At 40.5% G+C, this 13,228-nt stretch overlaps 1 protein-coding gene across 1 annotated transcript in view; it reads right to left on the bottom strand.

Moving 5' to 3' along the window:
- IQUB (IQ motif and ubiquitin domain containing) overlaps positions 1 to 13,228 on the bottom strand; it is a 47,072-nt gene that overhangs the window by 27,402 nt on the left and 6,442 nt on the right. The window contains exons 3-7 of the mRNA XM_073000558.2: positions 12,801 to 12,935; positions 11,336 to 11,503; positions 11,058 to 11,233; positions 10,667 to 10,822; positions 9,738 to 9,948 (exon numbers count right to left, since the gene is read on the bottom strand). Of these exons, the coding sequence (XP_072856659.2) occupies positions 9,738 to 9,948; positions 10,667 to 10,822; positions 11,058 to 11,233; positions 11,336 to 11,503; positions 12,801 to 12,935 (846 nt within the window). The remainder of the gene's footprint in view (positions 1 to 9,737; positions 9,949 to 10,666; positions 10,823 to 11,057; positions 11,234 to 11,335; positions 11,504 to 12,800; positions 12,936 to 13,228) is intronic.

The following is a 13,228-nucleotide window of genomic DNA, read 5'->3' as shown; positions in this document are numbered from 1 at the left end:
TGAGTTGCTATTTCCATTTAGAGATGAGGAACGAAGGCTGAGGAATGGCAGTTTCTCCAACGTCACCCAAAGGGATCCAGTGGCAAAGAATTTCACTGCTCCGGGTTGAACACACTGCACCATAACTAAACAAATGTTTAAGATCATGATTTCTACATACTGTACATCTGAAAAGATTAGAAACAACACTGATTTGAAAACCAGTCTTCTCTGGACATACCTTTGTTGCAGTGAGCAAGAATTTCTGTGTATCTCTTAGCCAGGTGAAAAACAATGTTCAGTGTGTAAGCATCTGAGAAAAGATATCTAGGGGACCTGCCAATATTTTTTTTATGTTGAAAATATCAGCATGAATGGCTGCATGCTTTAAACATTGCAGTTAGTGTATAAGCAACATAGCAAAATCTGCAGAGTGTTTGAGAACCCACAAGGGGGCAGCAGTTGCAAAGCAAAACAGTCATTTCTCACCGCATGTTAAGTGAATGTTCAGTACACAGACCTGGTGTTTTTGCTAGCTTGATTCGCAAGCCAGCGCAACTGCTCAGCTGATTTCAGATCTGTTGTAGCACCATGGCTGAACAAGCTGGGAATTCTGTATCCACAGCTTTCCTCTGCAATGAATTCCCTAATCAAATCCTTGCTATGAACTAAGGTCCTTCATTCTCAGTCTACTAACTGCAATACACGAATACTAGTAAGAGCTGGAGAAATTTCCAGTAGCTTTGCAGGACTGGTTCAAGACATTTTACTAGCTCAGGCAGACCACAAGATGGATCCCCCACCCCTGTTCCACGTACAGAGGCTGACTGGACAGGCAGAAGAACCAGAATTAAGAGTGGGCAATTAGGGTCTTCGGCCATACCTGAAGAAAAAAGGCTAACTTAAGAGTGGCAAGACATGCTGCATGGCATATATCCCTCTTTGACAAGAGATGGGAACAACCAGGAGTTCAAGAGGAAAAACAGGGAATTTACTACCAGTGGCTCTGATCTCACTGTATTCAGCATGATTGTAGGGATCCCCACGCTGCTTTGGTTCCACTTCTGAGTCCTGTTCAGTATAAGGTCAGTAAGACCCTAACCCTTTCCCTTGAAGGTTCTTGTGACTTTGGAAACCATCACAAAGCAGCAGGATGTTTTCCCTAAGTTTTTTTTAATTTTTAAAAACTAGGGATAAGGTAAGGAGTACAAAAGGTAGAGAGGGATATGGGGGGGAAGAGGGGGGAGGAGAACACAAAATGTACTGTCATCCAATCTGTTTTTTGATCATGTTGTGATATCAAGTCAACTTTTCCCCTTTCTACAATTTGATTGCCCTCCAGGTATCAACTTACGGTTACATCTTAGTTTAATTCTATGTTATTCAAGCACTATCTGGTGACTCAAGCCATTTGTATAATAAATCCTATCGTTCAGTTGCCTTTTGTATTGGACAGTCTTTCAACACTTCTGATAGAATATCCATTTCTGCCGCTTCCCATATCTTCCTGCCTGCAGGACATAGCTCCTCTTTTCTCTGGGCCCTATATGTTGTTTTGCCCACTACAATTTTTCCCCTAAGTTATTTTTGTTTTTATCTCCATTTCTGTGCCATCATTTGCTTCAGGTTACTTGCTGCTTTTCATCCCACTGCCCAGTTATACCATCATCCTTTGGCCAGCCTTCCTAGCATCTCCTTCCTTCCATTCACAGCATGTAAACTTTCCTGATCACTATGCCATAGCTGAAACCATGTGGCTTAGAACAGTATGTCACAAGTAGAATAGGCCCATTGAATCAGTGGACACTTGGTGGGTGAGTCAGCTTCTCTGTAAATTCTATTGATTCCATTGGTTTACTTTAGTTGCAACTTACTATGTTAAGCAGTAGGATTTCAGCTTTTGTGAAATTCCTTCATGCCCTCTGATTAGCCCCTTCTCACTTCAATTTCCTGTCTTCTCAGCCTTCATTCTCCCTGTCTTTCAAAGAAAGCAATGTCTCTCATTCCATTGCCTAGTCTGCACTCATACTGTACTTCAACCTTCTTGCTTCCGTGACTCCATGGATCTATTACTTCCTGCCATCCTGGGAGATGAGACCGTTTCACACTTGCAAATGTTTATGTTCCCCTTTACTCAAAAAAGCTGGACTACAGCTCTTCCTGGTACTATAGAGTATTCTGAACAATCCTCATCAGTTTAGTCACTAATGGTCACAGTCATTTCATCTCTAGACGATGCAATCAGTAGGACTAAAGAAGCTGTTATGCTAGAACACTGCTTTGAGGATGACTGCTTCTTGACAAATTGAGAATGGGCTACTATGTTTCAGGAACAATGAACTGAAACAAATTGACACTCCAAATTTGTATTGCACAGTGTCTGACTTGATTCGTACAATGACTTGTTTTTCACAGGAAATGCTTCAAATATTTTTGGAAAGAAATCAAAGCACAGTGGTGCCACGACTTACGAACATCCCAACTTATGACCATTTCGAGTTACGACCAGCTCCAGCCGCAAAATTGTGCTTCAACTTGCAACCAGAGCTTTTACTTACAACCAGGAAAAAAGGAGGGGAAAGCAGGAAATTTGAACTGCTTTCAGTTAACTGTTGGTCAGCGAAGAGGCTGCTTCTCTGTACATCTTCTGCCCCAGCGGTTAGAGGGTGTGGATATGGAGCGAGACTACAGACTGCCTGGTACTGTACTGTACTATTTTTTTGGCTTTTTTTTTTTTAATTGCTTTGGGGATTTTTGACTTTCTTTTTTAAAACAGAGAGACTGCCTGTTCTGGGTGAGTACTTTATGTACTGTACAGGGTTTTTGCAGCGTGGGTTTGGGCTAGGTGGGGGGTTATGTTTCTTTGTTCTGATGGGTCTTGCAGTGTGGATTTATAATGTCAAAATCAGACTGTAATTTTCAAATGTAAAATTAGACTGAGAGGTCTGTTTGCTGGAATTATGGTTGCTGGATTTATTTATTTATTTATTGCATTCTGTGGCTCCTAGGGTTTGTGTACTGTGACCTCTCTTTTGTTTTAAAATATGTGGGTTTAAAATGTGGCTCCAAAGTCTTTTGTTTTAAAATCAGAAACCTTTCTCTGAGGGGGTCTGGTTGCTGGAATGGTGTAAAATGTGGTTTAGACTCCAAAGTCTTTTTGTTTTAAAATGAGAAACCTTTCTCTTAGGGGGTCTGGTTGCTGGAATGGTGTAAAATGTGGTTTAGACTCAAGTCTCTCTCTTCCCACATTGTCTTTTCTCTCTCTCTCTATGCTCTCTTTTTGTGCTGAGGGGGTCTGTTTGCTGGAATAATGGCTGCTGGGTTCTGTGTCTCCTAGGGTTTGTGTACTGTGGTGTGCTGAACAGTACTCATGGCTCCAAAGAAAGAGCAGAGCAAAGGGAAGGCGAAGATCATCTCCAGTGAAGTGAAAAAGGACATTATGAAAAACCATGCATGTGACTGAACTGGCCTCTGAATACAAGATGCCAAAGTCAACCATTTTCACCATACTGAAGAAGAAATATTTATTTAAAGAAATTGATGTGGCAAAAGGAGTCACAATCATAACAAAGAACAGGTCACCCCTGATTGAAGAACTGGAAAAACTTTTACTGGTGTGGATGAATGAGAAACAGCTGAAAGGGGAAAGCATCAGTGAAGCCATCATTTGTGAGAAAGCTAAGAAACACAGTGATTTAATGGAAAGAAACCCCTCCGGAAGTGCACTGCAAGAAGAATTCAAAGCCAGAAGTGGCATTCACAGCATGATAAGACATGGGGAGGCTGCAAGTTCAGACAATGCTGCTGCAGAAGCCTTCAAGTTGGACTTTGCCAAATTCATCAAGGAAGAAGACTACCTCCCCCAGCAAGTCTTCAACTGTGATGAGACAGGGCTGTTCTGGAAGAAGATGCCCAGCAGAACCTTCATCACTCAGGAGGAACAGAAAATGCAGGGCCACAAATCCATGAAGGACAGAGTGACCCTTTTGCTGTGTGCCAACGCCACCGGCAATCTAAAGATAAAGCCTCTGCTGGTGAACCACTCCCAGACTCCTCGCCCATTCCACCGCGATAAAGTTAATAAGGCCATACTGCCTGTCATGTGGAGGGCCAACGCAAGAGCTTGGATGACAAGACAACAGTTTCTGGAATGGCTCTATGAAGTGTTTGCACCCACTGTAAAAAAAAAAAAATCTTTCCGACAACTAGCTTCCTGAAAGGTGCCTTCTGCTGATAGACAACACCCTGGCACACACACCCCATCCTTGGTGGATGATCTCAACGAGGAGTATGAATTCATCAGGGTCAAGTTCCTCCCCCCCCAACACAACACCTCTTCTGCAGCCCATGGACCAGCAAGTGATCAGCAACTTCAAGAAGCTCTACACAAAGGCACTCTTCACCAGGTGTTTCAATATCACCGAGGAGACATCCTTGACCCTGAAAGAGTTTTGGAAGTCACATTTCAATGTCCTTCACAGCATCAGACTCATTTGCAAGGCCTGGAAATTGTCACAACTCAGACCTTGAACTCAGCCTGGAGGAAACTGTGGCCAAATTGTGCCACAGACAATGGCAGTGAAGTGACTGATGCACAGGTGGTGAGGGACATCATCTCCATGGGTGATGGCATGGGTCTGGAGGTCAACAAGGAGGATGTAAAGGAGCTGGTTGAAGACCACTAAGAGGAGTTGACCACAGAAGAACTTGCAGAACTGCAAACTGAGCAGCAAAAGGCTCTTGTGGATGAGCTTTCCACTGAGGAAGAGGGAGAGGAAGAGGGAGCACAGGTTAGCAGTGAGGAGATAAGATCCATCTGCAAAAAATGGAACAAGTGCCAGGACTTATTTGAGAGGCACCACCCAAACAGGATGGTGACAGGAAGAGTTTTGGACATGATGAACGACAATGTGGTCAGCCATTTCAGAAAGGTTCTGCAGCACAGGACGAAGCAGGTGAAGCAAGCAAGACGAAGCAACTTTTCACCAGAATGGAGCCTGCAGCCAAGAGACAGCAACACGGATCCCCTGGAGAAGAGGACCCAAAAGAGGGGACCTCTGCCTTGCAGTGATGACCATCTCACCACCCACCTGCCTGCCTGTCCTCCAGCCAGAAGTCACTGTGATGTCCTCCAAAATACACCAAGAGCTAAGTGACCTCTCTTTTGTTTTAAAAGGTGTTGGTGGGTGGGTTTAAAATTTGTTTGGTTTTAAAAGGTGTTTGGTTTTAAAAGGTGTTTGATTTTGACAGGTGTTTGGTTTTAAAAGGTGTTTTAGATTCCAAACTCTCCCCCACCTATTGTCTTCTCTATCTCTCTCTTCTCTCTTTTTGTGCTTAACAGCACAATCCCTTGTCTGAGGGGTCTGCGTACCCCAGTGATGACCTTTCTTCCTTCTTTTCCCCATTGTTCCTTCCCTCCCTCCTTTCCTGCCCTTTTTTAAACCTAAGTCATCTTAGATTAAAAGAAGAAAAATTCTCCCCCTAGTGGTAGTGGATGGATTAACCACTTTCACTTGCAACTGGCACCTCGAGATACAACCAAAAAAACAGCCGCAACGGATTAATTGCATTTCAATGCATTTCAATGGGAAATGGTGCTTCAACTTACGACCATTTTGAGTTACGATCATCCTCTGGAACAGATTAAGTTCGTAAGTAGAGTCACCACTGTATACATTTCAAAAACTGCTAGTTTCATTGTTTCGCTTGAGTAACAGACTCCTGCTGTTGTGTTCAGTAGGCATGCCCTTCACAAACTTCTGAAGGGTGATAAATTCATCAGATTGCTATCACAGAAATTTTGCTTCACAAGAATGTGAAAGTTGTTCTACTAGCAAGTTAGAAAGTGCATCCTGGAAGCACTAAGCACTTGATTGGGATAAAAGTGATCACCAGTCACTCTATGGGGAAGCAACCAATGGTCAACAAACAAAAACAGGAGCAACGAACAGCACAAGGCAATGGCACTGAGAAACTAAATGACAATCTGAGGCAACACAATTTAAAGCCCTCCCACTTGGTGTTGGAAACAGTATGTGAGTCAACTCTTATGAATGGCATCCCCAACCTTGGGCCTCCAGGTGTTCTTGGACTTCAGCTCCCAGAAATCCTGGCCAGCAGAGGTGGTAGTGAAGGCTTCTGGGAGTTTTAGTCCAAGAGCATCTGGAAGCCCAAGGTTGGGGACCACTGATTTAAGGCACGATTTCCACACAAAAGGGAAAGTGAGGAACACCTGAAATTGCCTGGGCTTTTTCAAGGTGCACTTTCTGGTCACACAGGAGCGGCCCAGATCAATATATGCACCATCATTATGTGCAGGAAAGAAATTCTGAATCTAACCCAGGAAATATTTCATAATACACATAAAAACTGATATCAAGCCTGATTTCTGTGATGAGAGCTATTAAAAACAGAAAACAACATCCACAATGGCTATGTTCTGGCCAAAGCCACCCAGAAAGGTTGTACTAGTAACCGTGATAATATTACTGAAAAACAAAGCCAAAGGTTTTCTCACACCGATTATTCAGGCAGTAACTCCTTATGCATTTTGAATGTAGCTTTTGAAGCAGAGGCAAATCAATATAATCTTTCTGTTTTCAGACTTGAACAGTTTTGCCAGATTCTTTGAATTTAAATTAATTCTTCAAGAACAACTTAGGTTAAACTACTGACTGTTCACAGCATCACACACTTTTTATGTTGCTCAGATGTTTCGTTCCTGAATATGTCTTTGAAAACAGCAAAACAACCAAGGAAGGAAGCAAACAAACAAACAAAGGATCAGGCAAGTAAGCCCATGACATAGACTGTCTGGCAGAAAAGATAAAAAGCACTTGCTCATCCCACTGCAAGGTCATCCAGGTAGGCAAAAGGTCTACCCTACCTGGCCACGGTTTAGGACAAACAAAGATGTGATTTCTCTTCCAGCTACACTGCTCAGAGCAACAGCTTTAAAATCATTTTTCTTTAGGAAATCCTTAGAATCCACTGCACAAAAATTGTTATAAATGTACTTCCTTGCTAGATCTTCTGGAGTAATTTTTTTAATGTATTTTTTTACATTTGTAAATTAATCAAAAGCATTCCACCCAGCAGCCTCCAAGGCAGAAATGAACTTTGCACTCAAAGCGCCATAGTATGAAACTCCACCCTTGGTACAAAGTCTGCAACAAAACAAACCATACCCTCAACTGACACAAAAGGGAGCAGAATGGCACGGGGGAAGAATTAGCCTTACATCACATGGACAATGGGAAGAATACTGAAACGATTAGTGCCATAACCCTGTACTTTTATAGGAATGCATGCTCTGCCTGGGAAAGCAGACAGATGATCGCCTGAAAAGAAAGTAGACCATGCTTCAGCATATTATGTTCCAAAATGGAACACCAGCCTTTATGTCCCGTATAATACTGCCAGCATCAGCAAAGACACTACAGTAAATATGTTGATGGTTAGTGACTTACTATCCATCTGATTTTCAGAATTTCGTGCAAAGTAGTTTACATTTACAAAGTGATAGTGAATATTCAAAATATCTCGAGGCACAGGAAGTATGTGGAAAGGAGTGCTGATTTGGTCCAAACCACATGGTGCTGACTCTGACTGATTCAGATCACATCCAAAGGGAACTAGACTAATACAGATTTCAGACTGATTCAGTGATTTGGACACTAAAAGAAAGTCAAACATTGGCCAGAATCTAGTTGGTGTAACTTGCTCCAAGTAAACTAGATGATGTCATCATATGTCATCATCTGGTGAGTAGACTATATAATTTAAATGGATTGAAAGCTTCTTACCCTCGCCCCCTTCCTTTCAGGTTCAAAGGCTTCCTAGGGCTCCTTTCTGCCCTGGAGAAACTTTTAGGAGCCTGGGATGGAGCAGTGGGGCCTTTTAAAGTACTATTATAAGTCCTAAAAGCAGATATATATCAGAAGCTTCCAGCATTTTAGAATAAATATAAACTGTGGATAGCAACACACAGACACACACACACCCAATCTACATGAAACCTGTGAGGAATTATCAATTCAAAAGGTTATGTCATGGCTCAAAATTTCACATATGTGAAAAGATAAAAACATTACAGCTGTTTTAAAGGAGAAGTGTAAATGTGGCTCACATAAAATTTTCTTCTAGCAACTTCTTAGGAATAATTCAATTGTGGGGGTAGGGCTACCATCTCCACAAATTTCAAACATGAAAAAACCTCCCAAAGAGTTCATCTCATTTAATTTCTCAACACAAATCATGGATACAGAAATTCAGATTTCTGCATTTTAATTCAGATCCAGATCCATATCAAATTGAATCCCATCTAAATCAATCTGAAACAAAATAGGCCTAAATCTGAATCTCCTAATTAAATTTGAACTGCACTCAGAATTATTACAGTTCAGGATTCTACCAACCTAAGTCTCTTAGTATGACAGTTGGCAGGAATGAGAGAAAGAAATGAAATATTGCAACTGGAAAGGGCTTATTAAACAGTTAAATCTAGGAATGCAGCCAATAGCACTCATTTTAGCTTTTGCTTCTTCTAAAATTATTATAGCTTTGAAAATAGAGTACCATATTTTTTGCTCCATAAGACACACTTTTCCCCAAAAAAAGTGAGGTGAAAAGTCTGTGCCTCTTATGAAGAAAATACATTGTGTTTGATTCCCTCTAGTGGTCAGTCTGATAATTACACCTTTTTTACAACACTGATCTGGAAGGACGCTGCCTCAAGCTTGCTGGGACTAGGCAAAATGGTGGTGGTTTAACAGACCCCCCAGTACTATACTCATTAGTAGCACTGATACTACAGGGCATCCGTAGCAGCCCTGTAGGACCAGTGCTGCTTACTGGACAGCTGGATCACGTGACCAGCCAAACTTTGGGGGAAGGAGAAGGACAGAGAGAGAGAGAGAGAGAGCTCCATGGAGGAAGGCAGAAGACTTGTCCAGGTACCGTAAATAACATAATACAGAGGAATTCCTGGCTGGATTGCTTACTGGTGAAATTAAGGGGCACATGAGGCATTGTTGGTAAAAAGTAAGATTTGTTTCAGTTGCTCACTGAATGAAAGGCTTTTAGTTATTTTGAGATTTGTCATACTATTTAAAGCAACCCACTCTAACGGTATCTTAAACCTGCATTTTTGATACTTTACACTGATGTATTGTGCCTTGAGGTGTCTACTTCACTCCCCTAATGGTGAACATAATTCAAAATGTATTATAAAGTAATAGACCTCCTCACGTAGGACCACTCTGCCTATAGAAATACCATGCAACTTTATTACACTATTTGGTTCAGAATATTTTTTTCCTTTTTTCCTCCTCTAAAAATTAGCTGTGTCTTATGCTGAGATGTGTCTTATGGAGCAAAAAATACGGTATATTCTGACAACATTGGATACTTGCTGCAAGTGCAGCATAGAGGAAGATTCAATTTATTCAGCAGAATTAAAAACATGGCCAAAGTTCTGCAAACCCACGAGTTTTCCTGAACTGAAACACTGATTGGAAAAGCTGTGTTTTTTGGACTACAACACTATAATCCTCAGTTTGGACTACAAGTCCTAGAATTTAAGAGAAGCAGTTCAAAGACCTGTCCAGGCTCTGGATTCACTGTGTTTCATGACAATTGGTGTGGCCCTGGAAATAATTCAGAAATGTTAAGTGCCCTGTATATATTTAATTTTGCCTCAGCAAATATCGGAATTTGGTGTAATTTCATTTTTAGATAAATCTCTTAAACCAACTTACATTCTAAAGCATGATAGAGTAATTCAAAGTCATCTTTTGTTCTCGGGTACATCCTTCGATTATATTCCCTTAGCAGTCTTTTGGCTCTCTCTCTTTCTTTTCTTCGCTCTTCTTCTGCCTCCCATTCCAGTCTCAACCTCAGTTCTTCTTTTAGTTTTTTAACTATATTCTTAGCTAGCCATCGCCGGTGATAGGTTTGTATTACAACTGTCTATAAACAGGAGGTGGGAGTGGGAAAGAAAAAAAAAGAGAACAAATATTCTGTATATATCCTAAAAGCACTAATAACATAGTATCTTATATATGTGTTAAACATTACACAGAAATCATACCTATAGAGAAAACTGGCTAGGATTTTCTAGGAAATAGATTACCTGCCAGACTATGAAATGTGTACATCAAGGGTGGGCAACTGTGTTGCTCCAGAGAATTATGGACACAACTCTCATAATCCATTGGATATCCTGGCTAAGGAACCTAAAAGCTGGGAACTGCCCCTTCTGAGGGGTCCTGCTGGAGTCAAAAGCTTGTGTATTTTTAACAGTTTAGCGGTTAATATATTAGTAGGTACTAGCTACTCTTATTTTTGGATTCTCTACAAGCACTACACTTTATTCTTTATTCTAAATAGATTAACCATTAATAGTAATAACTGCATGCTTGCTTTGAGAACAGTGTTGAGTAGACATTTACAATGGCATGCAACAACATCTAGTACAAAAGTACCCTTACAATCTGACCTTAAATATACAGTATATATATAATAAATGTGTATGTTTTGTCATGTTTTGTTTCTGCCATTGAACATGCATAGAAGTGAACTGATTAAAGCATTTGAATATTTTGTGGACCATCAGTTCTTAAACCTTACAACCTTAAAGAATATTTTAACTTACTGGGTAAAAAGTTAGAATTTCATTACTACTTACTGCCTTAAGTCGTTTTGCATGGTATTCTTCAGCTGTCACATATTCCTTTGGTTCTATAAGTTTATCAGTAATATTTGATACATAGACACCAATTTTAGTCATCTGGGTGGAAGTTGTATTTCTGGTCTGCTGTAGCCGTCTCTTCTCAACAACTGTCTAAAAACAAAATTATTCATTTTAATTAATTTACTTCTTAAAAATAACCTGTGTTAAAGGCAAAGTTTCTTTCTCTATACAAATTAAAATAAACAAAAAGTGAATGGATAGGTGAATCAGAAAACAGCAGTTCATGTAATTATCTAATATGCTGGATGATACAGTACTTTGTTTCTCAACCAGCTTTTTAGCTCATTTTATATTAGCATTTTAATTTATTGTGTTGCAAACATACCTGTGTTGACCTACAGAATTCTTCATATCCTTTATCTGGATGTTTTTTGGGATCTGTCTGAGATCCTGCATTATGGTACTCTGTGCCAGTTAGCTTATGTCTAAAGCCACCCAGAAATGGTTTCTGAAAAGTTGGTCGTTTGATCTCAACATCTACCTCCTGAACTGTGTCTGAATCTGTTCAGATAAAAACAGTGTGATTAACTTACACACAGGATAATATAAATAACACGTGTGATTAGACTAAGGTAGAATGCATATTTGAGCATCACTCTGTACCTGTTTGTACTCTAACAGTTATAACATCAGCCATGTAGAATTCATGTAGGAGTTTATGTGCCTGAATTGGAAAGTTGTCTTCATCAAGAGAAAACAAATCAACTTGAATAGTGCCATTAGGCCGAGCCCCGAGCCTCCACAGGGTTTCATCATTTTCGATTATTCTCCCTAAAAACAAATATTATTAAGGTCATTAGGTTTCACATCAAACAGAAAGATCAAAAACTTCTTTACCTAGACAGGGATAAAATAAGGATGGCATGCACATTCAGGGAAAATCCATACTGCTATCATCCCAAAATGGGCTTTTATCATGTAGAAATTGCACAAAGCCCCCTCTTTCATCTTGTAAATAATAAACTGGGGTTCTGAAAGGATGCTGTCAGTCCAGATACTGTGTGATAATGGTTCTTGTTGTTTACGTTGTGTCGGTCTTTTCATGACCCCATGGATCAGAGCATGCCAGACCCTCCTGTCTTCCACTGCCTCCCGAAGTTGGGTCAAATTCATGTTGGTAGCTTCTATGACACTGTCCATCCATCTCGTCCTCTGTCCTCCCATTCTCCTCTTGCCTTCACACTTTCCCAACATCAGGGGCTTTTCCAGGGAGTCTTTTCTTCTCATGAGATGGCCAAAATATTGGAGCCTCAGGTTCAGGATCTGTCCTTCCAGTGAGCACTCAGGCTTGATTTCCTTCAAAATGAATAAGTTTGTTCTCTTTGCAGTCCGGGGGACTCTCAAGAGTCTCCTCCAGCACCACAATTCAAAGCATCAATTCTTTGGCGGTCAGCCTTCTTTATGGTCTAGCTCTCACTTCCGTACATTGTTACTGGAAAAACCATAGCTTTGACTATGCGGATCTTTGTCGGCAAAGTGATTCTCTGCTTTTTAAGATGCTGTCGTGGTTTGTCATCGCTTTCCTCCCAAGTAGCAAGCATCTTTTAATTGCATGGCTGCTGTCACCATTTGCAGTGATCATGGAGCCCAAGAAAGTAAAATCTGTCACTGCCTCCATATCTACCCCTTCTATTTGCCAGGAGATGATGGAGCCAGTGGCCATGATCTTAGTTTTTTTTTATGTTAAGCTTCAGACCATTTTTGGCATTCTCCTTTTTCACCCTCATTAAGAGGTTCTTTAATTCCTCCTCACTTTCTGCCATCAGAGTGGTATCACCTGCATATCTGAGGTTGTTGACATTTTTGTGACAATGGTAACTGGGGGCAAAAACCAATGCAACAACATTGCTCCTAATTAGCCCTTGGTGGCTTGACAGCTCCCATGATTTCCTTAATCAATTTTGCAATTCAGGCTGTACCTCAGAAAGTTTGCCAGAGGATTCTTTTAACACTGTTATCATCATCATCATTTGTATTTGCATTATCATCTCCTTCTGGGAATATATCACAATTACATTGACAGATCTAAAGAAAGACACAGAGATGCTTCCTGGTAGGTGATACATACCTAGCAACATAATCTGTAAAAAGTTCAGTGGTATTTTTAGTCGTGTTGCAAAGTATTGTTTGATATGCTCCACAGTTCGGTTAATGGCAAAATCCTTAGTGAAAATCTGGATGTCAGGATGCAGCATGAATTTAACTGAAAAACAAACAAATCCATCTATGACCTATTTCTTCAACAATTTGGACAACTATTTTAGAACTAAATATTAGTAACTGCATTTTGAAGGCAATTGATTCTACATACACCGTTATGAGCTGAGGTTTTCCATTTCTCTTTGTCATCTACCCTGGGTATTTAAAGCGCACTTTAATGTTCTAGTTATGTGCTGTCAAGTCATCTCTGATTTATGGTGACCCTACGAATAAGCAATCTGCAGAATGTCCTGTTTTCACCTGTCCTGCTCAGCTCTTGTAAACTCAACCCTATGA

This window comes from Pogona vitticeps, chromosome 5 (genome assembly GCF_051106095.1).
Source record: "Pogona vitticeps strain Pit_001003342236 chromosome 5, PviZW2.1, whole genome shotgun sequence".
In the NCBI taxonomy this organism is placed as follows: domain Eukaryota; kingdom Metazoa; phylum Chordata; class Lepidosauria; order Squamata; family Agamidae; genus Pogona; species Pogona vitticeps.
This window is presented reverse-complemented; position numbering and strand designations above follow the sequence as displayed.